The following is a 25,946-nucleotide window of genomic DNA, read 5'->3' as shown; positions in this document are numbered from 1 at the left end:
TATTTCTTCCAGTACATCTAGTACGTGGACCATCTTTTTCCTCTTAGGGGTAAGTGTAAGATCTTTTTGTGCCTTCGGCACTGTCACCTCTACTGAAGGACTTGTAGCTTCTGATATCTTTGTTCTCTCGACCTCCGGCTCACCCAATTTGGCCAATGGTGCCTTCGGCGTTGCAGCCGGCTCTTCAGTCTTCTGCATAAGCGCAGTTTCTTTGGCTTTGTTAGCCAAAGAGGTCTCACCGCCAAATTTAGGCACTGTGGCCGTTTCAATGTAGCGTGGTCGGTGAGTGAGGACCTTCACTTTCTTCCTCTTCGGCGTAGGCTCACTAGAGACAGCCGAAGCAACATCTTTCACAGGAGCCGCACCTTTCCTTTTCTGACCCCATAGTGGGTACTGGTAGTTAGGGTACACAAATCCTATAGCATCAAAAACCCTGTTTAGTCTCTTCTTTTTCCGGTTCCCGAAGGCCGCAGATAATGTGTTATCTTCTGCTCTGGAGTACGGCCCAACCAATTCATCACTTGTAGCTTCGATACATTTCAACCAGTCATCATCCGGCTCAACAAACTTACCTTCATATCTGAAGGTGTATTTTAATCGAACTAGTTCTCCTTCGTCAGTCTTAGTGACAGTCTCCTTCGGCATTTTCCACTTTTCTACAAGTGGCCATACTCTAAAAGCTATATGCTCCTGGATTAGGTCCCTTGTCCCGATGAAAGAACAAACTGTGCCGAAAGCTCTTCGGCATCCTTCGGCCGCCTCGTCAATCTCCACCTTCGTCTTTCGAAGGCCGAAGCGCTGCCAGATAGGGCGCATGATTATCTCTTTAATGTCTTCTCGTGCCTTTAAATCATTTTTCACATAGAACTATTCTTTCATCCAGTCTCCAGGCCATCTCTTCCGAAAAGTCGGCACTGGGGAGCTTGAGCCAGAGCGGGCAACGAAGCTATAGCAGCCAAAATTGTTATGATACTGTTCTTTACCCCAGGGCTTCGTCTCATATAGCAGTTCGTGCATACTGCAGAAACTTTTTGCATTTGGCTCCAAGCCCTGGCTTCTCACGACCCAGACGGAGATTCCCATTATTATGATTGCTTCGGGAGTAAATTGATGAAGGTAGACCTGATAGATCTTTAAAACCTCAACCACAAATCTGTTTAAGGGGAACCGAAGCCCAGCTTTGAAAAAGCTTCGGAAGATCACAACTTCATTCTCTTCGGGAGTAGGCACAGTCTTCTCTCTGTCATCTGCCCTCACAATAGACATATCTCAAAAATATCTCCCCCTCATATTGTCAAGGTGACTCTGCTTAATAGTTGATTTTCCGAAAACTGTGTGACTTGGTCGCCACGGTCGATCTTCAGAGTCTTCACCTCCACTTTCCATATCATAACTGTCACTTTCACCAGTATCTTCAGATAAACCTTCCAAAATCTCCCTAGTGATCTTCTCTGTATTCGTCTTTGCTATCGATTCAAGAAACCCAAGATTCTTCTCCTCAGAAAGGCTCAGCTTTGTTTCGGCAACAACTTTTTTATCTTGAGTCATCTTTGGAAATGTTGAAAATGTGCTCTTAAGGCCGAAGCTAAAAAATATAAAAAGCCAGGCAAGCGTCGGTTTGCAAGAGCTAAAAATTGGGAAAGCAAGAGCAGATGGCAAGAAAGCGTGCCAAATGTGCTCGCGGTGTGCTCTTATTTATACGCCTAGTGCGTTGCAAGTGGGAGGGCCCCGCTTGTCATAGACTGTTGCTATTCTAGCAAAGGGAAGGTGTTTTTTCGGACCTTCGGCTTAAGGCCTTCGTCCATATCGCAATCTGAATTTATCATTCCAACAAATTAATATTGCGAGGGGCTACTGTTGGGGGCCTTCGGCTTCCGAAGGTCCTCAAAAACATGATTTAACAATATTTCTGGAGTATGATACATGAACAGGTACCTTCGGACTTAGGTCAAAACCACAGTGCGAAGAAACACAAAGAATATGAAGGATGGCGCAGAGCCGAAGCTGTGCGCAGGAGAGCTTCAGCGTGATAGCAGAAAAGGAAAACCGACTTAAAGGGGAAAAGGCTATTTAGACCCCGATGGATTACTATAGAGTTATCAGCAAATGTAAAGGGCATGTGTGTAATTTTACATGGACTGCATCCCGTGCCTATAAATAGATGAACAGTGCTCCCGTACTGTTCACGGGGGACTTGGCATTTGCTTTTGCGTCACGCTTGTACTTTTACCTTCTTTCAAGCCGAAGGTACCTTTGTAACTTATTATCATTTCTATTTTTCCATAATAATGAAATAGAAATGAGTTGATGGTAATACATAATTGTTTATGTTACTTTTTGTATTTCATATGTCTCCTTCGTCATTTATATGTTATATTGACGAAGGTACGTCCTCCATAACCTTCGTCCGAAAATCATTATCTCTCAAGGGAAATAATGCTTTGAAGGACGAAGGACTCTAATGTTTAACATTTTCTGTGTTGCCTTGTTCTTAACTCATAGCATTTGAGAAAAAGTCCCCAACAACCACATCAAGCAACTTATCATTATGTTGTCTTTTGTAATCCAAATATTCCTCAAGAACCCCAGCAATCTGACTTTGCTTACGCTTCCTTCCATGACTCTCCGCTCGTTGTGCTGAAGATGCGGGGGTGCGTTCATGTCCACCAATCTCAACATGGGTACTTGAAGCTGCCAACCCATGCAAATTTGAAGAGAATGGATTCAAATCAGGGTTAACCCCAAGGTCATCATCAATCCTGAAAGAGCTCATAGCTTCAGCTTCATCTTGAATATATAATTGTTGTCGGGATGATGTATGTTGCACAACTGCCATCATTAGAGTTGATGTAAAATTAAGATCACCGGTAGCACAACTGCCATCATAGAGCGCTGACAACTGATTATACAAAGGGAATGACCTTGACTGAAACTTCTTGACCTTTGGATTACTCTATTCATTATAGAAAAGTAGACTACAATTAGATTGTAACCAAAGTCAAAAGTAAATAAGAATGATTAGTCAAATGAAACAAGAATGATTAGTCAAAACTTACAACAATTATATTTGCCCATATTGGTGGTTCCACAATGATCATACCCATGGCCTCATTCCATCCAACACCACTTTGCTTGAGGGCTTCCTTCAGCACCTTATAGTTTGCCTTAAGTTCCTTTTCTTTTTCCTGGATCTGTGCCTTTGTAAACTTAGCCAACGGGCACTTCTCATTGAACATTTGAGTCATAGAACGCCAACCTTCTGGTGCCCAACCATTCTGGCCCCGGTACTTCACATGATTGTGCTCATGCAAGATGTCAACAAGAATCTTCTCATAGTTCATATTCCACGAAGCTCTAGCCATGACTACATAATATACAATAGCCAATGACTATTACATCAAAAATAATACTAATGATTATTATAATCATTCCACATCTGCATAGTAATTTGATCTCTAAGAGCATTTCCAGCATTGGACTAACTACTATACTGATAATTGATATCTCCCTCTGGTAATTCAACAAATTGACTAGAATTGATGTTAGTTGGGTGCTGATCCAACCATCCATCTTCACCATTTAAACCTCTAATCATGTTATGAAATGAAACTGCCGCTGATGGAATCAAAACCTGAGTCTCTATGGGATAAAAGGTGCCCACTTTGAGGATGGGAAATTCCTTCTTCAAGACACCAATGGACCTTTCTATGTGGTTGCGAAGGAGAACATGAGAATGATTAAATAACTCTTATAATAAGCATATACAGTTCTCGACCCTCGCCTCCGATATTCATTGAGATCTTAAGAAACTCCTCGATACGGGGCAATAAAAGAAGGAGTGTTTGCATATCCCCCATCTACAAGATAATATTTACCATCTGGCACTTTGAAACCCTTTCTTAAAGCTGATTGAAGAACCCCCGCATTAGATGCGGACCCTTCCCACCCACATGAGATAAATGTGAAATTCAAATCAAAGTCGCATGCTAACATCACGTTTTGAGAAAGGGTTCCTTTTCGATTTCTAAATGGAGGGGATCTCTCTTCACTAAAAGTTATGGGGACGTGTGTCCCATCAATTGCACCAATGCAATTCTGAAAGTAAGGCCAAAACCGGGGATTGGATGTAATCTTCACATGTGGCTGGTTTACACTTGGGAGCTTCACAAATCTTTGAGTTAGAGCAGGGATTATATCAAAGAACTCGCTTATCTTTCTATGTATGGTTTCCCCGCTATGCTAAAATTCTTTTTGCAAGATCGCATTGCTAGCATTCTGAGATATCATGTACATGAATATCCAAAGATGCTCCTCAATGCTCATATTTGAAGTGTCTTGCAACAGTCCTTCCTTTCTAAGATATCTAGCTCCAGCTCTAAAGATCTCTGGCTCCATTCGAAACTCGGATTTGCACCAGCTCTCATGACCATCGAGCATTTCTCTAACTTTTTGTGCACCACTACGACAAGAAGTGTGTACTGGCCTCTTTTCAGAATAAAGGGAAGCATATATAGCTGGAACTGACACAAAAAATAACTCATCATCATCATCCTCCTCATGTTTCAAATGTTTCCTTATCAACTCAATTCTAGAACCCATTTGTTAGTATCCCTAAAACAATTATACCACCTTCCAACGAACTGCTTCAGATCTACAGAAAGCAATAATTAACATAGAATATTTGAATGCCTACCAAACAGAAAATTCAATATTCATTGCACAGAAAAATCAATATCTATAGAAAGCAATAATTAACAGAAAATTGTACAACTTCAATATTCACCGCAAAAATCAATTCGACCATTTACTATGTGCACCTGTGCACTAAGGAAGTGAAGGGCAACAATCTCAGCATCAATAGCAAGGCAACCTGTCACCTGCCAGCATCAACCTTGTACGCCGATGCAAGCTAGATATGAAATCATACAAACATGTACATTCGTATTAACTAACAAGAAATGCAATAGAGGTTCAAAGATTGTTATTTTCCCTATTAAATTAAATAACAAGAAATGAAATTTAAGCACATAAGAAAGCATTACTAATCCATACAGTATATTATAATATTCTCCTAGTATTAAAATAGAAGCTTTGCTGATCTGAGTTTGAAGAGGACAAACAGAAGGGGGCAACATTCAATAGGAAGAACAGAAGGGTAGTAGAACTTAGGTGCTGTTTGGTTCAAAAAATGTAACGCAAATGGTAATGGTAATGGTTTCGGCTCGATTACTGGCGGTAACAAATTTGAATAGGCTGGTATCAAATTTTAGTGTGGTATCTGATTACGGTTGGACTAAAACAAACATGATTTAACGTTATTTGTTACCCATTACGTTACAAATATGTGAACCAAACGGCACCTTAATAAATGCATTGTGCTGTTAGTATTTCAAGCAACAAGCATATATGTGACATATCTAACAGGTTTTATCGTATATGACATAATTACCACAATCCACAAGCAAGTGGTTACATAATTGCTAATGATTCTTTGTTTATTTTATAGACTGGTCAAAACAAATAAAGAAGCTACTAAAGCACTCTCGCCATGACACAACAGCAGCAAGGTCGTCACTCTGCACTGCTGTCCGTCGCCAGGCCACCACCACTACCCACTCCCATTCAGATCATACATCTCCTCACCTCTTCCTCCAGCTAGCCACAAGCTCATCCGGTCGGCCGGTCCACCTCTCTCAGCCACCTCTCTCGATCAGCAAGAGGGTCAGAGGAATAACGGCGACGCGGCTGTCGCTGGCCCTCCTACTGGCTGCCATAGTGGCGGTGTGGAAGCTGCCGACGACGAGATCTGCATAGAAGCCATTGGTTGCGTCATGACCACGAGATCTAGGTGGAAACGAAATAACGTGTTCTGTGTTGCACGCGTGAAGGTGAAGCATACTTGTGTTGCGCGTGCAGATGTGGGTGGAGAAGGCGGCTCGTGGCGGCGTGTCTCACAGGAGGCGTCGAGCTGCCGTATGAGCTCGACTCAGTGGGGTTGCATGCTAGCGACCGCCACCGCGACCGCCTTGGTTGTCTCCACAGAGTGGAGGAGGCCGACCACGTCATCGCCCTCGTCCTCAACGTCGTCCCAACAGCTGGCCCCAATTGCGCGAGGGAGAGGAGGCGACGACGGGTGCGTGAGATAAAGGAAGCGGCGGCGGGTGCGCGAGTGGAGAGGGTGAGCTCGCGGAAACCCTTCCCGACCTTGTGAGGCCTGGGGCGAAAGCCCTGTTCTCTCCCGCGGATTGGGCCGGAGAGTTGGGTCACCAAACATATTTTTTTTCTGGCTCTGGGATAATTTAGCGTGTGGGTTTGGAGGCCAGGGAATGGGTCGGGATTCTCCTGGGATCCTGGGCTACCAAAGGTGCCCTCGGAGTCGGATGGGGTGTAAAATAAAGGTGAGATGTAGGGGTAACAAGTGAGTAGGGCCTAGTAGAACGTCCATGAATTTTCCCATCAACTTGTTCTCTATATCCATCCTTTACAGTCTTGTTAAAAGATTTCATCCTCTATATCTTCTTCCTCTCCAACAACGTCCTCTAAATCACATCCTCTATATTCAAATACCTATATTAGAGACATTTTTTATTTTTATTTTTTGTACACACGTATTTGTCATACTCTCAAATGTATTGTACATATTTTAGTTTTGCTAAACCGGTTATTAAAGTATTCAAATGGATAGAGGACTGACACCTGGTTTTGGAAGGTAAACCGAATGCGAACCATGTACGTGCTAGGATTAGAACTCACGTACACAGCGCTTACATAATTGGACATCATCACACAATGCTCGAAATAAATAGCGGAAAGGTACTTTAATTACATCATGATGTACAAGACATTCACAGAGTCTAATACATATCCATAGTGTTCAACATTAACATCAAAGTGCGGAGTAACGAAACATAGAAGATAGCCTACACAGGCAGCTCACTAGGAGTTTGCCACTAAAGTAAACTAGAACTCGCCTGTTGGGGGCCTTCGTCTTCCGAAGGTCCTCAAAAACATGATTAACAATGTTTTCCAAGTGAAATATATGCACAGGAACCTTCGGACTCGGAACGAAGCTGTCCACAATATGGAGAGCATGATTGGGATGAAGGTTGATGCAGTTCCGAAGCTACGCGCAAGGGAGCTTCGGCTCAACGGCAGAAAGATGAATCGACTTAAATGGAAAAAGGCTATCTAGTCCTCGATGGATTATCCTTAAGTCAATAGTAAACATAAAGGGCATGAATGTAATTTTACACAGGCTGCGCCCTGTGCCTATAAATAAATGAACAATACCTCGTACTGTTCACGCTGACTTGTACTCGCTCGTGCGTCACGCTTGGACTTTTTGCCTTTTGTTGAGTTGAAGGTACAAATGTAATTCAATGTTGTTCTTGTTCATCCATGATGATATATATAATAAAGATATATTATTAATGTCATATGGGTATTCATGTTGTTTTTCATGTTTCATACGCTTCGTCTTTCATTAACGTATATTGCGATGATGAAGGTACGTCCTTCATGACCTTCGTCCAAAGATCGTTATATCTCAAGGGAAATAATGCTTTGAAGGACGAAGGACATTAACCATTTAACCTCTTTTTGTGTTGCCTTGTTCTTAATTCATAGCATTTGAGAACAAGTCCCCAACATTGGCGCCCAACTCCGGTGTACTCACTTCCACAATCTTCGGTAAAGCATCAACCTTCGTCATGCCGCCGAAGAAGATAACAGCGCCAGCGGCTGCACTACAGCCACTGGACACAAACCAGGAGACTCTCTCTCTCCGAGAGGCCAGAAGCCAAAAGAGAAAGGCTACCAGTCCAACACTTCAGGAGGAGGTGTTGGACCAGGAGATCAGGAACATGGAAATCATTCACCAGCAGGTGCAAAGGAAAAAGGAGAAGATGGCTCGACTGGCCGACCTTCAAAGGAAGATCGATGAAGCTACTGAGGAAGTGCGTCATCTTACTCAAGATGATTATGACCGAAGGCCCCAACACAGGGAGCTTCGTCAAGAGGGCTCATTCAACGAAGACGAATGGTACGATGATTTTAATCATGGTACCTTTACTTTTGATGATGCTTCTCCCCTGGCAGCAGAATTGCAGGCTATTCCATGGCCGCAATCCTACAAGCCACCCCAGCTACCCATGTACGATGGGCACTCGAACCCAAAGCAATTCTTGATGAGCTATGAGGCAACAATATCCTCATATGGAGGCAACACAACTGTCATGGCAAAGTCCTTCATCATGGCAGTCCGAAATGTGGCCCAGACATGGTACTCTTCTCTTCGGCTAGGGACAATCATGTCATGGCAGAAGCTCAAGGACATGTTGGTTACCAGTTTTTAGGGTTTTTAGACGAAGTTAGTCACAGGTCAGGCCTTGTTCCAGTGCACACAAGATCATGAGGAATACCTGCAAGCGTATGTCCGAAGGTTCTTGCGACTGAGAGCACAAGCGCCCAGTGCCCAATGAAATTGTCATTGAGGCCATGATCAAGGGTCTTCGGCTAGGACCTACGTCCCAATACTTTGCTAGCAAACCTCCCCAAACTCTGGAGAAGCTGCTTCAGAAAATGGATGAGTACATCCGAGCTGACAATGACTTCCGACAAAGAAGGGAGGAAGCTTACAGATTTTCTGAGATGACTAGGGGCTTCGGAGGGAGAATCCACCCTAGGCATGTCAGATAATTCCATAGCTCCAGTCAGAATGATGACAAAGGAAGCCAGCATCAGAGGCCACAGCACACCTCACAGTCTTCGGGACAACAACAAAGCTCCTTCAGGCCACCAGCTCCAATGGGCAGAGGCGACAGGGGCTTCGAAGGAAGATATAGGGATCAGCCCATGAAAATCTATTGCTTATTCTGTGGTGAGGACAAGGGCCACAGTACAAGAACCTGCCAGATCACCATCCTGAAGCAAAAAGAGATTGCCAAAGCAGAAGCTCGGCAGAATCAGCCGAAGCAAGTCCTACATACTGCTTCGTGCCATTCTCCATACATACCAAAATATGTGGGCAACCAACCTGCAGCTTCTGTTGCTTCGGCAAGCCATTCACAGGATTCTTGGCCTCAGCTCCCACCACCACCACTACTGCAACCTACTTACTCCCGAAGCCAGCAGCCAGAAGGGCGCCAGCACTCCCAACAACAAAGTGAATTCAGGGAGGAATCCGAAGCTCGTACAGTCAATAGTACTGTACCAGAATTGAAGAACATATACTGAGCGATATCCTGCTTCTAAAATACTTTTATGTTCTATGCCATTTTGCTTTTTAATAAGGAACAAGCAATGTAAATTTAGTTTTAATTTCTTGTAATGATTTTGCTTCTATCAGAATGAAATATATCTTCTTCACAGATTTACGAAGCTCAAAAGTCGTTCCTAAGGGAATGCAGAGCTAAATTTGCCAAAGCTATAAAAAACGTCGTTCCTAAGGGAGCGCAGCGCAAATTTTGAGCTCAAAAGTCGTTCCTAAGGGAATGCAGAGCCTAAATTGTCGAAGCTACAAAAAGTCGCTCCTAAGGGAGCGCAGCGTAAGTTTTCTGCTCAAAAGTCGTTCCAAAGGGAATGCAGAGCCAAATACCGCCGAAATATAAGGCGAAGAAGTTCAAAAGTCGTTCCTAAGGGGATGCAGAACTTATACCGCCGAAATAGAAGGCGAAGAAGTTCAAAAGACGTTCCTAAGGGGATGCAGAACTTATATCACCGAAATAGAAGGTGAAGAAGCTCAAAAGTCGTTCCTAAGGGGATGCAGAGCTTGTGTGTTCCAGTGTAGGCGTGTGGGTGTGTGTCTTCGACATCATCATCATTTTGCATCATATCATCACATCATTTCGCATAACATCACATCATACATCATATCACATCAATGACACGAGAATTGAATACGGAGCGGATTTTCGACAAATGCTTCATCAAAATGAAAAAGTGCTAAGGCACGAAGTAAGCTTCGGGAAATACAGTTTCATCAGCCTTGTCACAAAGAAGGGACCTCTCTTTGCGAAGCATGTATATCTTTCTTTACGAAGCATAGATCTTTTTCTTTATGAAGCATGAAAAGAAGGGAAGGTGTTTTTTCGCCGAAGACTCAAAAACAGTATGTATGTAAGTTTCATGCATTGCAAAGAAATAAATTACAATGATTTACATATTCAATTAAAAGTTACACACATCAAATATTACAGTCTTGTTACAATAAAAGCAAAATGTCCATTCTAGTGTCTCATACATCGACCATTTCCAAATGTTTTTACAATAAGTGCTATTCCTCTTTAAGGACTTTCTCTGCAACTTCGTTCAGTAATTTGTTAACGACTTCATCGACAATATATTCAGCCATGTTTATGATCTCTAGCACTTCCTTCATTTTTGGATCAGCTAGGGGATCGTACAGTTCTGGCGGCGGAGATAGTTCAGCTGAAGTAGGAAAAATTGATTAGCTCGAAGCCATAAAGCAAGTACCGAAGCTGAAAGACCAAAAAATAATACCTATACGCCTTTCGCGTTCTGCAGCTTCTTCAGCTTGTTTAGCTTCTGCTCGGGCATCATGGGTGTCTTTTTCACTCTTTTTTATAATTTCATGGGCCACCTCTCGGCCACCATTCACCCAGACATCATTGTAGAATTTTCCGCCCACCAAGGTTGCTTCAGCTGAAGGATCCTTCGTATCATCCACGGAGAAGGCAGCTTTGGCCTGGGCCATGGTTTTAATATGGTCGCATCCAACCTTCTCCAAGATGGCTGAAATTCCCCGCGCACCGGAAAACGTGCAAACATCCCCGCGATCACTCAAAATTTCTTTGAAGGTTTCGGCTTCTCCACTTATCCATTTAACAATGCCTTCGGGGTCGCCTCGTATGAAGTTTTATTCAGTAGAATAGGCACCCACTTTGGCGAAGCTAGCTTTTATTTTCTTCACACAATCCAAAGATTTCTCAAAGCACCTTTCCTTGGATGTGCGAAGTTCTTCAACATTTTTCTCTAGATAATTTTTCCAATATTTGCTGACTTCTTGATTAGTTTGAGCGACTGCGCATTTTTCCTTAGCTTCGGCCAGTTGCCTCCGAAGATCTTCAATTTCTGTTTTCTGGGCTTCGGCCTGAGCTTTATAGTTAGCTTCGTCTTCTTTTACTTTATTTACCAATGAAATTAATATTTTGTCTTTTTCTAGACCTTCGTTTCTCAATTCAATAACTTCTGAACGAAGGTTATTCAGAGCCATTGTATAGCCTTCATCTTTAATATTCTTTTGTGCCCTCATGGCATTACTAAGAATCAAGCCCTGTAAAAAAGAAGAAAGAATTAAGTATGACAATGAAATATGCTAGTTTCCAACTTAAAAGTAAACTTTTATACCTTTATACTGTTGTATGCTAGGCTGTCAGCAAGTTCATCCTTCGATAAAATCGAAAGGCCGTCTTCCAACTTCGGGAATCCTATGCTCTTACCTATCTCCCGGCAAATGGATATTTCTTTGTTATCCGGGAGACAGTACAGAAAATCTTCTTCATTACTACCATTGAACACTAACGCCCCCTTCGAATATTTCAATTTTTGGGCGTAGTGTCGTGCTTCTAGTATTTCTTCTTGGGATAGTTCTTTTCCCGAAGCATGACGAATGATGTAGTCAGTGCTTTTGTTCGAAGCTTTGGGAGCAGGAGCTTTGATATTTTCAGATGCAATTTGCTCTGTCGTTTTTTCCTCAGGCGCGGCAGGCTCTGTCTTGGTGGGCACTGAAGGCCCAACTTCGGCTTCAGTTTGAACTTGCGCAGCTTCGGCTTCTGCTTGCCCAGTTTTGGTTTCGGCCTGCGTTTTTGTAGCTTCAGCAACTTTCTTTGTAGCAGCAGGGCTAAAGACCTTCGTAGTTTCTAGCACGACATCTAGCACGTTGGCCATCCTCCTCCTCTTGGGAGTTGCGGCAGAAGTTTTTTGCAGCTTCGACAGTTTTGCCTCTATCGAAGGGCTCAAATTTTTTGGCATCCTTATTATTTCTTCAACCTTTGGCTCTTCAGCCTTATCAACCTTATCTTCGACTGGCTTGACTGTATGCGTCTTCGGCATTACGGTCGGCTCTTCAGCGCTCTGTGTAATCGAAGCAGTTTGTGTTGCTTCGGCTGCTGAAGTGGACCCTGCGCCAAATTCATGCACTACGGCCGGTTCAATGTAGCGCGACCGGTGGGTCAGAACCTTAATCTTTTTGCCCTTTGGCTTAGCTACAGTGGCCGAAGCGGCGATCTTCCTCTTGTTCTCTTGCTCTTTTATCGGATAATGGTAATCAGGGTATACGAAGCCAATAGCATTAAATACCATGTTTAACCTTTTCTTGCCCTGACTTCCAAAGGCTGCGGACAGAGCATTATCTTCGGCCTTGGAGTATGCTCCAAGTAGCTCGTCACTAGTAGCTTCAATGCACTTCAGTCAGTCATCGTTTGGCTCATCAAACTTTTTCCTCAACCTGAAGGTATACTTCAGTCGGACCAGTCCACCCTCACTAGAATCGGCGATGGTCTCCTTCAGCATGTCCCAGCTTTCTACAAGTGGCCATACCCTGAAGGATATATGCTCTTGAATTAGATCCCTTGTGCCAATGAAGGCACACACGGTGCTAAAAGCTCTCTGACATGCTTCGACATTGCTATCAATTTCCACCTTCGGCCTTCGGAGACCGAAGCGAGACCAAATGGGGCGCTGGATGATTTCTTTGATGTCTTCCCTTGCTTTTAAATCATTTTTAACATAAAACCATTCCCCCATCTAGGACCCAGGCCATCTTTTCCGGAATGTTGGTACCGGGTGGCTTGCATTGGGGCGAGCAATAAATCCATAACAACCGAAGTTGTTGTGGTACTATTCTTTGCCAGTGGCCTTCGTCTCATACAGGATCTCGTGCATGCTACAGAAGCACTTCGCGCTCGGCTCCAACCCTTGACTTCTTACAGCCCAGACAAAAATCCACATCCTCATTAAAGCTTCGGGGGTGATCTGATGAAGGAAAATTTGGTATGTCTTCAACACTTCAACTACAAACTTGCTCAAAGGAAACCGAAGACCAGCCTTAAAAGCTTCGGTAGATAACAACTTCATTTTCCTCAGGGGCAGGGACGATGTTGTCTCCGCTAGCTCTCACGATAGACATGTCACGAAAGTATCTTCCTCTCATGTTGTCAAGATGACTCTGTTTAATAGTCGATTTTCCGAAGACAGAATGGCTTGGTCGCCAGGGCCGATCTTCAGAATCTTCATCTCCACTTTCTGCATCATAACTATCACTGTCATCAGTATCTTCAGATAAACCTTCAAGTATCTGTTTAGTAATCTTTCCTGTGTTTGTTTTTGACATAGACTCAATAAACCCGGCGATAAAATGATCTGCAACTTTCTTTTCTTCGAACAGCTTCGTCTCCTCAGTCAGCTTCGTCTCCACGGTCATCCTTTTTTCCTCAGTCATCTTCTTTTCCTCAGTAATTTTTTCCCCGGACATGGTGAAAGCACGTCTTTAAACTGAAGCTCGAAAAGCTTAAAAACCAGGTGAGAGCTAGTGAGCAAAAGTTAAAAAGTTTGAGAAAACAACGCGAATGCTAGAAATAGGGTATCAAATGTTGCCGGTGTGGGTTCATATTTATACGCTCAGTGCCTTGCAATTTGGTGGACCCCATCTGTCAGTGACTATTGCTATTCTAGCAAAAGGGAAGGTGTTTTTTCGGACCTTCGGCTTAAGGCCTTCGTTCATGTTGTAGTCTGAATTTGTTGATTATAACAAATTAATACTGTGAGGGGCTACTATTGGGGGCCTTCGTCTTCCGAAGGTCCTCAAAAACATGATTAACAATATTTTCCAAGTGAAATATATGCACAAGAACCTTTGAACTCGGAACGAAGCTATCCACAATATGGAGAGCATGATTGGGACGAAGGTTGATGCGGTTACGAAGCTACGCGCAAGGGAGCTTCGGCTCAATGGCAAAAAGAGGAATCGACTTAAAGGGGAAAAGACTATCTAGTCCTCAATGGATTATCCTTAAGTCAATAGTAAATATAAAGGGCATGAATGTAATTTTACATAGGTCGCGCCCTGTGCCTATAAATAGATGAACAGTACCCCCGTACTGTTCACGCTGACTTGTACTCGCTCGTGCGTCATGCTTGGACTTTTTGCCTTCTGTCGAGTTGAAAGTACAAATGTAATTCAATATTGTTCTTGTTCATCCATGATGATATATATAATAAAGATATATTAATAATGTCATATGGGTATTCTTGTTGTTTTTCATGTTTCATACGCTTCGTCTTTCATTAACGTATATTGCGATGATGAAGGTATGTCCTTCATGACCTTCGTCCGAAGATCGTTATATCCCAAGGGAAATAATGCTTCGAAGGACGAAGGACATTAACCATTTAACCTCTTTTTGTGTTGCCTTGTTCTTAATTCATAGCATTTGAGGACAAGTCCCCAACATCGTCGTAGTCCTAGAACTCCTCAAAGTTCTCCATGTTACCAACATCTCCTCCTGAGCACTGAGTACAGTGGGGACAACCTAGGGTGGGGTGGTTTGTAAAGCAAGGGTGAGTACACATCAACGTACTCAGAAAATGTCCCGTTTGGCTAAAGTGAACTAGTTGTATGTGGAGTTAAGGTTAAGCAATTGCTTTTAGTTGGTCAAGTTTTATTACTATAAGTAGAGCCATATTTTAGTAATAACCCAGTTATTACCCAGAAGTACTCCCTCCAAGAGGAAATACTAGAGATCAGAATTATAATCATCATCATAAGAGTAATCAAAGTTCTTCTAATAAAAGAGGATCCCAAGGCTGCTCATAACCGTGACCACGGCTGATATACCAGTTTCTAACACTCTGCAGAGGTCGCACACTTTACCCACAAGCCGTGATTCCCATTTTGCTCGGGGTTCTAGCATCCCCATTGATCACTACCAAGGTGACATAGCAGGGTCTCACTATGTAGCCTTTACAAAGATTTCTCAGAGGTCATAGTCGCCCGTTAAGTTTCTCCAGTTTGATAAACACAGTACATCTCCCCAGAGGAAGGGTGACTAACAAAACCAAATCAAAGAACCTCTGCAACCAGCCTCGGCAGAGCAAGCACTGTGCCTGGACCCCATTGACGGCCCTACGGCGAAGCCAACTACTCCTCTGGTTCCTCTAATTAATCAGCTAAGGGCGTCCCATTCCACCCTCATGGTTGCACTGTTATCCCAGGTTGTCACTCCCTAAACTGGTCCTTAAGGAGAGGTACTCAGGAAACAGCCTGAGCCCCCTAAAGTAATCACAAGAACCTCATCAAGATAACATCATCGTATCATAAAAGATCACATCATGTTCATTGATTAAGTTAAAGCAATAGCATAAGCTAACCATGATTAACCCAAAAAGGTAAACAAGGGTAAGGTAAATACAGACTAGTCAATCCTTAAGTTTCAATAATGTAATGCGGGACAATGAATTATAAAGTAAGTAGGACATGATAGGTCTGAGGACACTTGCCTTCACCAGGTTGTTGCTCAGAGGGATCTTCGGCAACACACTCAGGAACCACGAGTTGCTCGTTGTCTAAATAAAGCGATCATACATTGAATACATTTGGAAAGTACAAATGAACATCACATCAAACATGTACAACCATTGGGACACAACTCAAAAGATGTAGTATTAAATAAAGGAGAATGAGGTCAAGTTATAAAATGAACTAATCCTAATTAGGAGTTGATTACTCTCTAAGTGTTTGGAACATACCACAAAAGGTAAAGTAGTAATTAAACAAAGAAAAGATTAAATTATAAGATGAACTACTCTCATTTAGGAATTTGATTATCCTTTAAGTGTTATCCATAATTACATAACCTGATTCTATTCATTTCATTGAGACCTAAAAGTTAAACCAGAGGTGAATTCATGTAGTACATATTATTAATCTCACAAGATTAATTATATTTTAACTCCTAGGATTCTCCTTTTATTTATTTCATTAAATGAATAAATCAACATATACTTTAATCCTATATTCTAAGTGTAAAATTAAAGTATACAGACTATAGCTAGTCATATTTTATTTGAACATAGAATAATTTTATGAACATTTTGCAATTTGAACCACTAAATTTGGAGTTCATATGAAAAAGATATGAAATAAACAAGTTTTGAAGTTTGAAATATGAAATTAGGGCTAAATATGTGATTAAATAAAAGTACATGGGGCTATTCAAAATAAACCAGGGCCTGCGCGCTAAAACAGAGGACGACGGGTTGATTTCCTAAGACCAGTGGGTCTCTTAAGCAAAACTTACACCCGAAGGGATACGGGATAACCTTGGCCATCGGATTAGAGATCAACGACCAGAATTAGATCGCGCAGGCGCGGGCACGCGGACACGGCTGACAGGCGAGGCCAGGGCATCTGCGAGCCAGGGGGGCTGACCAGCCGGGCCCAGGGGCAGGGGCGTGGGTGAGGCGGAGAGAGAGGGGCGGTCAGATCTAGATCGGAGGGCTGGGATTAGATCCGCTCGGGTTAAGTCTAAACCGCCCGATCTCGGCGGATGCCCGAGATCTAACGGCCAGGGGTGGACACAGGCGCGGTGGCGCCGCTCGGTCCCGCAGCGAGAGCTCGCTGGAGACAAGGAGGCTGGCCACGGCGGGGCTCCAGAGGCTTGGGGGCTAGTTCGGGCGCGTTCAGGGCGGTCTGGTAGACTCGGCCATGGGCATCACGCCGGAGCGGGAGCACAAGAGGGCGCTGCACACGGCGAGGCGGGCTAACGGCGGCACGAGAAAGCTCCAACAATCAATCACGTGAGCAACAGAGCAGCAATGACCAAATTAAGAGTGTGGGCGGGTTGCTCACCTTGAGGGGAAGCGCTGGAGTCACGGGGCAATGGCGGAGGCGCAAGGACGCGACGGGGCGACGGCGGCAGGGCTCCAGCTGCGCAAGAATCACTCCGGTGAGCGCGGACCGGACGAACCATAGAGGGGAAGGGCACACCGAAGGGTGTCCTGAGCAGCTGACGGCGAGGCGAAACTCACCGTGACATGGGACGGGGCGCGGACGCGACGGTGACCGCATAACAGGCAGCAGCCGACGGGGGGCGGTGGCAGTGCTCTCTGCTCGCGTGGGCAAAGCGAGAGAGAGGGCGGGAGGGTTTGGCAGAGGGCGCAAATGAGCGAGGGGATGTGGGCGAGCAGGGCGTGGGGCTCAAAAGGGGCACGGGCGCGAGGACGTGGCCGGAGAACGCTCGGTCGTGGGCGCGTCCACGGCGGGGCGATCGTGGGCGAGAGGTTAGGGACGACTGACAGGTGGGGACGACGGGACACAGAGAGAGAGAGGACGCGGGGGGAAAAGAACGGGGCCGACAGCTCGGCCCCACAGAGCAGCGAGAGAGAGAGGGAGTGAGCGCGCTCGGGTTAGCGCCGACAGGCGGGGCCCGCCTGTCAGGCACCGAGGGTGCGCGCGGGGGCTGGGCTTAGTGGGCTAGTTTGGGCCGAATTAGCTTTTTCCTTTTTCCTGGAATTTCTATTGTCTTTTCTATTTATTTTCTCTAGTGTTTTCAATTTAAATTCAAACCAAGATTCAAATTCAAACCAAATCAAATATGTGCAACAATTCAAAGAATATTTAGGCTCAATATGATGCAACATTCCATGACTCATATGTTTTGGGCAAAATAAAATAAATAATCCTTCGCTAATTCAACTAACCCTAGTTAAAAGAAGAAGAGAGGGAGAAAACTAGAGAGAGAAACTAGAGTGAGATAGAGAAGAGTAACACCTGAATTTGGATGATCATAAGAAAGATATTTTATACCCCTAAATTCAGGGTGTTACAAGGACCGTTTAAAGAAACTCTATATAGAGAGAATTCAGCAGCGTCATCTAAATTTAGAGGACCGTTTAGAGAACGCTGCTGGAGAGCGTAGAAGACTGTTTGATCCTCTATATTTAGGGTAGAGGACCCTTTAGGGGCCTTACTGGAGCCAGCCTAAGACCAACTCCAACAGACTCACTAAATATATCAGATTCGGTAAAAAATATGAAAAACCCAGTTAAAATTGTATCCAAGAGGCTCTCTTTATTCTTATCTTCTCCATACGACTCTTCATATGGTCCCCTTCACTAGGCATCTTTGACGAGGTGTACGGCTCGCTATATTCCTCATCGTGCCCAATTGTCGTCGTCGCGGCGAATCCACTCTCCCGTGCGCCCTTCTGCTCCCGCGTCGTCCACCCCGCCACTAGGTCGCGTCGTCGGCACCGCGAATAGGCCACACCCTCCCACTCCTGGTACTAGGCCATGTCGTCCGCCCCCTTGACCTCCGCCTCGCCACCAAGTGAAGCATATTCGAGTTTGGATACTCAGCATAACATCTGGTTCATATCTGATTTTTTGTAACCATATTCTTAAATATGGATATTTAAAATGTCGATATTCATTCAAATCTTATTTGATAGCTTTTGTATCTGATCTGAATCTAAAGAGAGAATATAAAAACAAATATGAAATATAAAATGAGTAATGTTAGTCTCCCATCTGATTACACATCTAATAGGGGAGCTTTGCTTGCGGATGCACATGGTGATGGAAAGAAAAGTTCAGTCTGGGTTAAAATGAATGTTTAGATGCTAGTTAGAAATATTAAATACGGTTTAATTATAAAACTAATTATATAGATGAGAACTAAACGATAAGGCGAACTTATCATTTACTACATAATTCATCAATAAGATGCTACAGTAGATAGTTGCTGATCTTGGATTAATTAGCCTTAATAAATTTGTCTCACCATTTAGTCTATATATATAGGGTGAAGCTATTGCGAGTCCTGGGCTTCCATAGGATACAGGAAGCCCCAATCACCCCGTGCACCACCGGACCAGCGTGGCCACTAGCCCACTCTCGCATGCATCTCATTCCTTGCATGCACAATTTTTTCCATTTGCATGCGCGAGAAATTAAGAAGCTTATCAATTAACTGTTGCATGCATGGAAACAAAAAAATCTGATTTAAATACTTTATTTCGTCCATAAATACATGATCTCTATAACAGCTATGCAGCTAGGCTCATTAGAAACATTTTATGATATATACTAATACTAATTATGCTACACGGTATAGTTATTTATGTAACATGGTTCGCTGCGTAGAAAATCAGTTTTATGCTGCATGTGCACAAATTTAGAATATCAAGAATGTGTGCTGAGAGAAAATAAATTGACATGCATGGAAATAAAAAATCTGATTTAAATGTTTTATTTTCCCATAAATATAAGATCCCTCCAACAACAATGCAGTTAGACTCTGAAAGCATCTAGGCCCCTGGTTGGTTTTAGTGATTAATGACAACATAAGATTGTATGTGACTAACGTGTGTTTTGCAGAGCAAATGATAAGTTAGGTCGCATTACAGGAAGTTGCGTTGCAACGGTGAAAACAATCCCTCAGATGAGAACTTGAAGCGACGACTGAAAAGATGAATCAAAATATGAAGGTCTTCATATTCCGAGTGTCGAAGGAGTTGCGAACACTCGATATAGAATTAGGTCTTCTATTTTTATTTTAGTCGTACTATAAAGAGGGGTTGTAGATGATAGTTTGACCAAGAGATTTCTAGTGTAGTGTTGGTGCATATTCACACTCACATCTAGTGCTAGGTGTCGCTCTATAGCACACTCACAAGTTAGAACGAAAACGGTTTAGAAAAACCAAAGGAAAAAGAAATTAGGGTTGCTGTCTTAGGGGCACTGGACTGTCCGATTCACCCTCTGACAATAGGGCCAGCCAGCCCCGGGGGCAGTGCTTCTGCCCCCAAGAAACCCCGAGAGCAACGAGTTTGAGAATTGAATTTTAACAGCCACATCGAACTGTCCGGTGTGCATCGGACAACTACTGTTCATTGTCCTGTGCACGGTCAGCCCAACGGCTAGCTGTCAGAACTAGTCGTTGGAGCCGACCATTGACGCACCAGACTGTCCAGTGCGCCAATGCGCAGAACAGTTCAGCAACAACTAGTTTGGTGGGTGGGGCTATTTATACCCCTCCACCTACCCTATTGAGTGTATTGCTGCCCACATTTCAGCTCATTCATTGCTAGAGCATTGCAAGCACCACAAAGCCTAGTGAGGTGATTAGAAAATCTTAATCCCGTGTTAGGACCTCATTAGTGCAACTGAGAGCCACCTAGAGCACACACCACATGCATTAGTCTTCTCTTGGTCAAGTGAAAGTATATGGCTTGTAACTCTTGGTGATCGGCATCACCTAGACGGCTTGGTGGCGATTGGAGCGCGGTGATCACCCTGGAGGATTTGTTGGTGACCCAGCTCAAGATTGTACGCGGTCGTGAGGGATCCACCGCGCCGGAGTGGGCAAAGGATCATCTCATAATGGGCACTCGGTTCTTGCGAGGACCAAGGGGGAGCGATACCCTTGAGTGGGTGCTCCAACAAGGACTAGGGAAGAGTGCCGACTCTTCGATACCTCGACAAAAAATTGGAGTATTCTTAACCTTGCTTTACATTCCGCATTTAATTTGAGCACGCTCGAGGAAACCGTCGCCGCTCGCTCGCCCGAGGGAACTGCCGCCCTCGCTAAAACCTAATCCTTAGCGGTCTGGGGGTGTTTTTATAGCCGCCCGAACCTGGTGCGGCTGAACCGGATGACACTGTTGAGCCTGAGCTTCCTTTAATTATTGGAAGCCCAGAGCTCCAAATATATAAACTATATATATATAGTTTTATAATTACATTATATTTAATACTCATAATGGTCATTCAAACATGCGTAGTGACATGCACTAAATTTTAGTCTCTAAAACCAAACATCCCTAGAAAAAGATACCTCATAGGCAATAGGCATATAAAGTTGTACTCATATTCACTAAAAAATACTCCCTCCATCCCAAATTAAAATTCATTTTAGACAATTAATAGATTCATATAAGACTTGATGTATATGTTGTATATATGTTTCTAAAGTCATCATCATCCATTTAAATATAGACATAAAAACCAAGAGCTAAAACAAATATTATTTTAGGATGGAAGAAGTATCTTATTATGCATACCTACTATCTATTATAGGTACAAAATTATCGCATATCCACTACTCGTGTGGGTAACGGATATCCATACCCACCAATATTTCAGTATATATGATCATTTTAATCATAAAAGTAAGTATTAAATAAAAATACTGAAGCATCATGCCTCATCAATAATGAAAGATGTTAAATAGCATACTATTTTTATGTGTAGCATGGTAAATTCATTGAACCTAACTTAATTTTATCACAATTCAGCAACATTCAACATAAAAGGTAGCATCATGCCATCAGATCCACAAAGTATAGCAATGATAGCCCAAAAGAAAGTTATCAACAACATTATTGTTCGGTTATGACAAGTGGGAACCAAACAAGGAGAACAGTTATGGCACAATAACAAGACAAATGGGGACAGTGGCTCTTAGATGTCTTGCCAACCTTCCCCCTCATCCCGTTAAGGCGGGGTATTTATAGGGCAAGCAAGGGGTAGACCCTCAAAGTGCATGTATACCCTTTATTACCTACTATATCCTAAGGATATTTCTGTGCAATAGTGTAAATATGGATTGTTAGAGCCCAAGTATTACATTCACAACGTCGAGGATGCCGAGAGCACCTAGGTCGTCTCTATTGGTAGGGATCTAGGTAGGTGCCCCAGGGCTTCGTGCCCGATGTCGAGGATGCCGAGAGCACCATCCACGAGATCAAGCATAAGGTGATGCTCAGTGTCGGAGGTGCCACACTCATCACACCGTCGGCTTTGACAAGATTGAATCTCTGCACCGTGAAGGCAAAAGAGGTCTCATCGACGCTCCTACGATAGGTGCCTAGGTCCTCGTTGGTCCTTTGTCTACGACGAGCACACACCAGCTTACATAGCAGGTGAGTACCTGCATTGTTGAGATGTTTTTGTGCAGAATTTGACGATGGGGTGACAATACTAAGGTCTTGTTGCAATCTCACTCTTGTATATCTGTGAGGGTGTTGGGTTTGGGGGTTTCTAGTGCTCTCTCGGCGTTTTGGGGGTTTCTGGTGCTCTCTCGGGTTCCATGGTTTCAAGAAGAGATTGGATTGGGGGAGTGGCTTCAACCCAAATGCATATCCATGGTTCGGGGTCAAATTCAGTGCAATTCTTATCGAATGTCTCTACTAAGCTGATGCGACAGATGCCGTGTGAGAAAAGTGACTTGCAATATTACAAGCATTTGTTGGAAGCCATGGAGGACTTCGTGAGGAAGAACGAAATGGTCTTCCTCCTCATTAGCGATGGAGTACATCCTGTAAGGAGGAATCGAAGCACAAATGACAAAGCTATGGCCTAGGAAATCCAGATTGAATTGTTTGAATGGTCAACAATGTTGAAACATGCCAAGAACAAGGAGCTCAGAACACATGATCAGAACACTTGGGTGGATTCTGATAGGAATCTTCTAAAAGCAAGCTTTGTGGGTTTATCCATGGAGGATAAATCCAAGAAATATAGAATATAAAGATAGGGGTATGAGGGAAAAGGCATTTCCTCGACCCAATTATTTGGCCATTCTTGGAGGCCCATTAAACCAAAGTGGTTTTAGATACCAAGGAAGAGTAACATGGGCAACATAAACTTTCCAAGAAGGTTGGAAGAAATACGATGACTATGTCACCTTGCTACTCATGGTCACCAAACTAGATATCCTTGTACTCTTGAGCATTCGTTTGCACAGGTTGTGAGAAAATGAAACATGGCATGGCGAAGGGAACAAGGAGGGAGCAACTTAAAGAGACGACAAGAGGACTAGATGGAAGAATATGATCTTCTGGAGTTGGATTACAAAAAGGAGCAAGACCTAAGATCCAAAGTTTAGAAGGGTTTTGAGTAGAAGAGAGAGAGATCGATCTCCAGGAACAAGGACTCCACCACCATGAAAATACCACAGGTACCAGAAATCTCGGTAGGGGTGTTTTTTAAAAAGGGGGCTATGGAGGTCACACTTCATTTGCTCCTGGTAGGGTGGTTTCGAAGAATGTAGGGAAGGGGGTCAGATTGATGCTAGTGGCCAAGGAGGCAAGCTTCCAGTGAAGAGAGACAGAGAGTAAGGGTTGCAGTCATCCATAGGTGGGGAAGAAATTCAGATAATAGAATGGGCTTACAGAATGAAAGTGAATTCCGGGTGAAGGAGGACTAGAGTAGGGAAATCAAGTGTTTTCATTGTGCGTGTATAGGTCATCATCAATCTGAATGTACAAACGACTCATTGTGTCACAAATGCAAGGAGTTTGGACATATGTCATTAGAGTGTCATACACATATGAAGCTTCAGATGCTTGGTTTTGGCCTTCTGTAGCAAGGCTTCTTTGGAATAGACATTCTTGAGAACAAAATTACATAATGCTAGTTTAGTGGGTGTTATCCAAGTTTAAGATGGAGAACCTTCTGAGGAAAAACTGGATGAAGAGCTTAAAAACCTAGTGCAAGATAACCGTGACTTCAGGGTGAGGAAGATGGATAAATATGAATTTATAGCTCACTTTCCTGATAAAGGCTATTTGGAAACTTATGCCAAGTTAAACAGTTTGGAGTTGCCCATTTACAGGTACCAGGTGAAGATCCTGAAATCCAAAGTAGACCCTTAGTCGTCATCAGTTTTGCATTATGTCTGGGCTAGGATCTTCAATCTACCTGATAGTGCACATGAGGAGGGTATTATAAAAAGAGGTTGCTATGGTTGTGGATGAATTGAGTTTGATCAAAGAAGGTCCTGTGAGAGTGAAAGTTGAACGTTGCGATCTTTCTAAGATAGAGGCTTTCTTGAATATTCCTTTAACAAAATTGGATCTGAATTAAAATTCCTTCTTGAAGGTTTACAGGTACATGGCTCAGGTTTTGTTGGGTCCTCCAGATCGGGAAAATAAGGTGACAAAGATTAGAACAGAGATGGATACAATGTTGGTCAAAAGGGTAGAAAGAGAGGTGGAGCTGAGTTGAGGAGAGCGAAATAACTAGAAAAATCAGGAATCAAGTCAAGGGGAATCATAGGAAGACATGGAGGTATCTATTGGCTAGAATTCAGATTTGAAGGAAACCAATCATGGTATCCCTATTATTGGAGTTCATAATATGATGGGATTGTTTGACATTAACCAGATGGAAACTTTTGAGAAGGAAAAATCCAAGAGGCATCATCAAGACCAAGGGGAAGAATCTATCAGAGTTAAAGAATGGATACTATAGGAAATGGAGGGAGGTGAGAAGGCTATTCCTAGTAGCCAGTAGTCTCATGTGTATGATCTGGAAGTGGGGCAATACAATATGGGAAATGAATCATTGACGGGGGTACCTGAGTTCTCGTTAGGGCTAGGGAATCTGAAGAACACTCCAAAGATTCTAGTAATATGGAACTTGAAAGCAGAGAGATCGAGAAGAGTGATGTAGGCACATAGAGTGGAAAGAAAATTAAAAGAAAGCAAGGGGGAGCAGACGTTTGAGGACCTGCCAAAAGAGGGTTGTATGTCTTTCCAGTTAAGGAGGACAATGTGGAAGGAAAAAGGAAATCTAGAAGTAAACCTGAGGGATACCCTAGATACAATGAAGAGGAGGACAAGTTAGACGATATATCTTAGCACTATAGTGACTCCTTATCAAAATAGGATGCTGAGAAAAGGTGGGTGATGCTAACAAGGAAAAATGAGAAAAAAATAACAAAAGAAGCGCTCTAGTGGTGGCTACTAGAGTTAGCTCCAAGATTGCTAGAGATGGGATTTCTATTCTTGAGAAAGCTTCCAAGAGAGCTCAAGCGAAAGTTTTTTTACAAGGTAACTCACATTTGGTCCTTTTACCATTCTGAAACATGAGTGTAATGAAAATCTTGCATTAGTAATGAAATACATAGTATTGTAACAGATGATTTTAACAAACAAATTGATATATTTAAAGAGGAAGAACTTGTTAGGGCTTCAATTGTTGAAGCAAACTATAGAGCTTATGTTAACAGGATCAACAAAAAATGCACCTCAAAGTAATGATGAGCTCCAAGAATTGGCCATGGAGGCTATTACAAACATGATCTATTGAAGTTGCATATACTCAGGACGGACCTATGATATTTGAAGCTCTAAAAGTTAGAAAAAGAGATAGACCCACAAAAATCTTTAAGTGGTCATGAAACTCCTTAGTTGGAACATTAGAGGTATGGGAAAGAAAGAGAGAATTAATCAAATAAAGGAATATATTAACCAAGAAAAGTGGATATTATTGGGATCCAAGAAATCAACAAACAGTAATTCTCTAACAAAGAGTTGAAAATGCTCGAAGGTAAAAAAAGTTTATGGTGGAATTGGCTCCCGTTGAAGGTCACTCTGGGGCATTCTTATGGGAGTCAAGGGAGACTCTTTGGAGGTGGAAAGTTGCGATATCTTCAACTATGTTATTAAAGCTATTATTAGAATTTTCAACTCTCGATGGGGTATGGTTATTGTATATGGGCCTACTCAGCATCATCTTTCTAGCCACTTTCTAGATGAGCTTTTAGACATTTGTGTGAGTGAAACCCTTCCTATCATTTTAGGGAGGAACTACTTCTACACTTCGCCCTGCGTATGGTTTCGAATTGACTTCTTCTTCGGTTTTATAGGGCTATCGTTTTTAGAAGCTAAGTGAGAGTTTAATCTCATCAAGAATCAAAATTAGAAAAATTATCCCTATTTTGAACAAAGATACATGGATATGTTTATTGTTTTTATAAGTAGGTTCAAGTTCAAAGCAATCTCCATGGGTGGTCTCAAGTACACCTGGTCAAACAAACAAATTAATTCGAGATGGTAAAGTTGGACATGTTTTTAGTGTCACAAAGTGGGAGGAGAGATTCCCATTATGCCTAGCTAAGGGGCTAGCAAGGGTGTGGTCTG

General features: G+C 43.0%; 2 protein-coding genes across 2 annotated transcripts; both read right to left on the bottom strand.

Annotated features, from left to right (window-relative positions):
• Positions 1–1,902: 1,902 nt before the first annotated feature.
• LOC103643432 (uncharacterized) lies at positions 1,903–5,240 on the bottom strand. Its single transcript, XM_008666605.4, has 2 exons — positions 3,057–5,240; positions 1,903–2,953 (listed from the first exon to the last, which is right to left on the bottom strand). Exons 1-2 carry the CDS (start codon positions 3,360–3,362, stop codon positions 2,492–2,494), a joined length of 768 nt encoding a protein of 255 aa, XP_008664827.1. The 5' UTR covers positions 3,363–5,240; the 3' UTR covers positions 1,903–2,491.
• Positions 5,241–5,423: 183 nt separating this feature from the next.
• LOC100191519 (uncharacterized) lies at positions 5,424–6,274 on the bottom strand. Its single transcript, NM_001328119.1, has 2 exons — positions 5,900–6,274; positions 5,424–5,806 (listed from the first exon to the last, which is right to left on the bottom strand). Exons 1-2 carry the CDS (start codon positions 6,064–6,066, stop codon positions 5,761–5,763), a joined length of 213 nt encoding a protein of 70 aa, NP_001315048.1. The 5' UTR covers positions 6,067–6,274; the 3' UTR covers positions 5,424–5,760.
• Positions 6,275–25,946: the final 19,672 nt, after the last annotated feature.

This window comes from Zea mays, chromosome 1 (genome assembly GCF_902167145.1).
Source record: "Zea mays cultivar B73 chromosome 1, Zm-B73-REFERENCE-NAM-5.0, whole genome shotgun sequence".
Taxonomy (NCBI): domain Eukaryota; kingdom Viridiplantae; phylum Streptophyta; class Magnoliopsida; order Poales; family Poaceae; genus Zea; species Zea mays.
The sequence above is the reverse complement of the archived record's forward strand: the minus strand, read 5'-3'. Positions and strand labels throughout refer to the sequence as shown.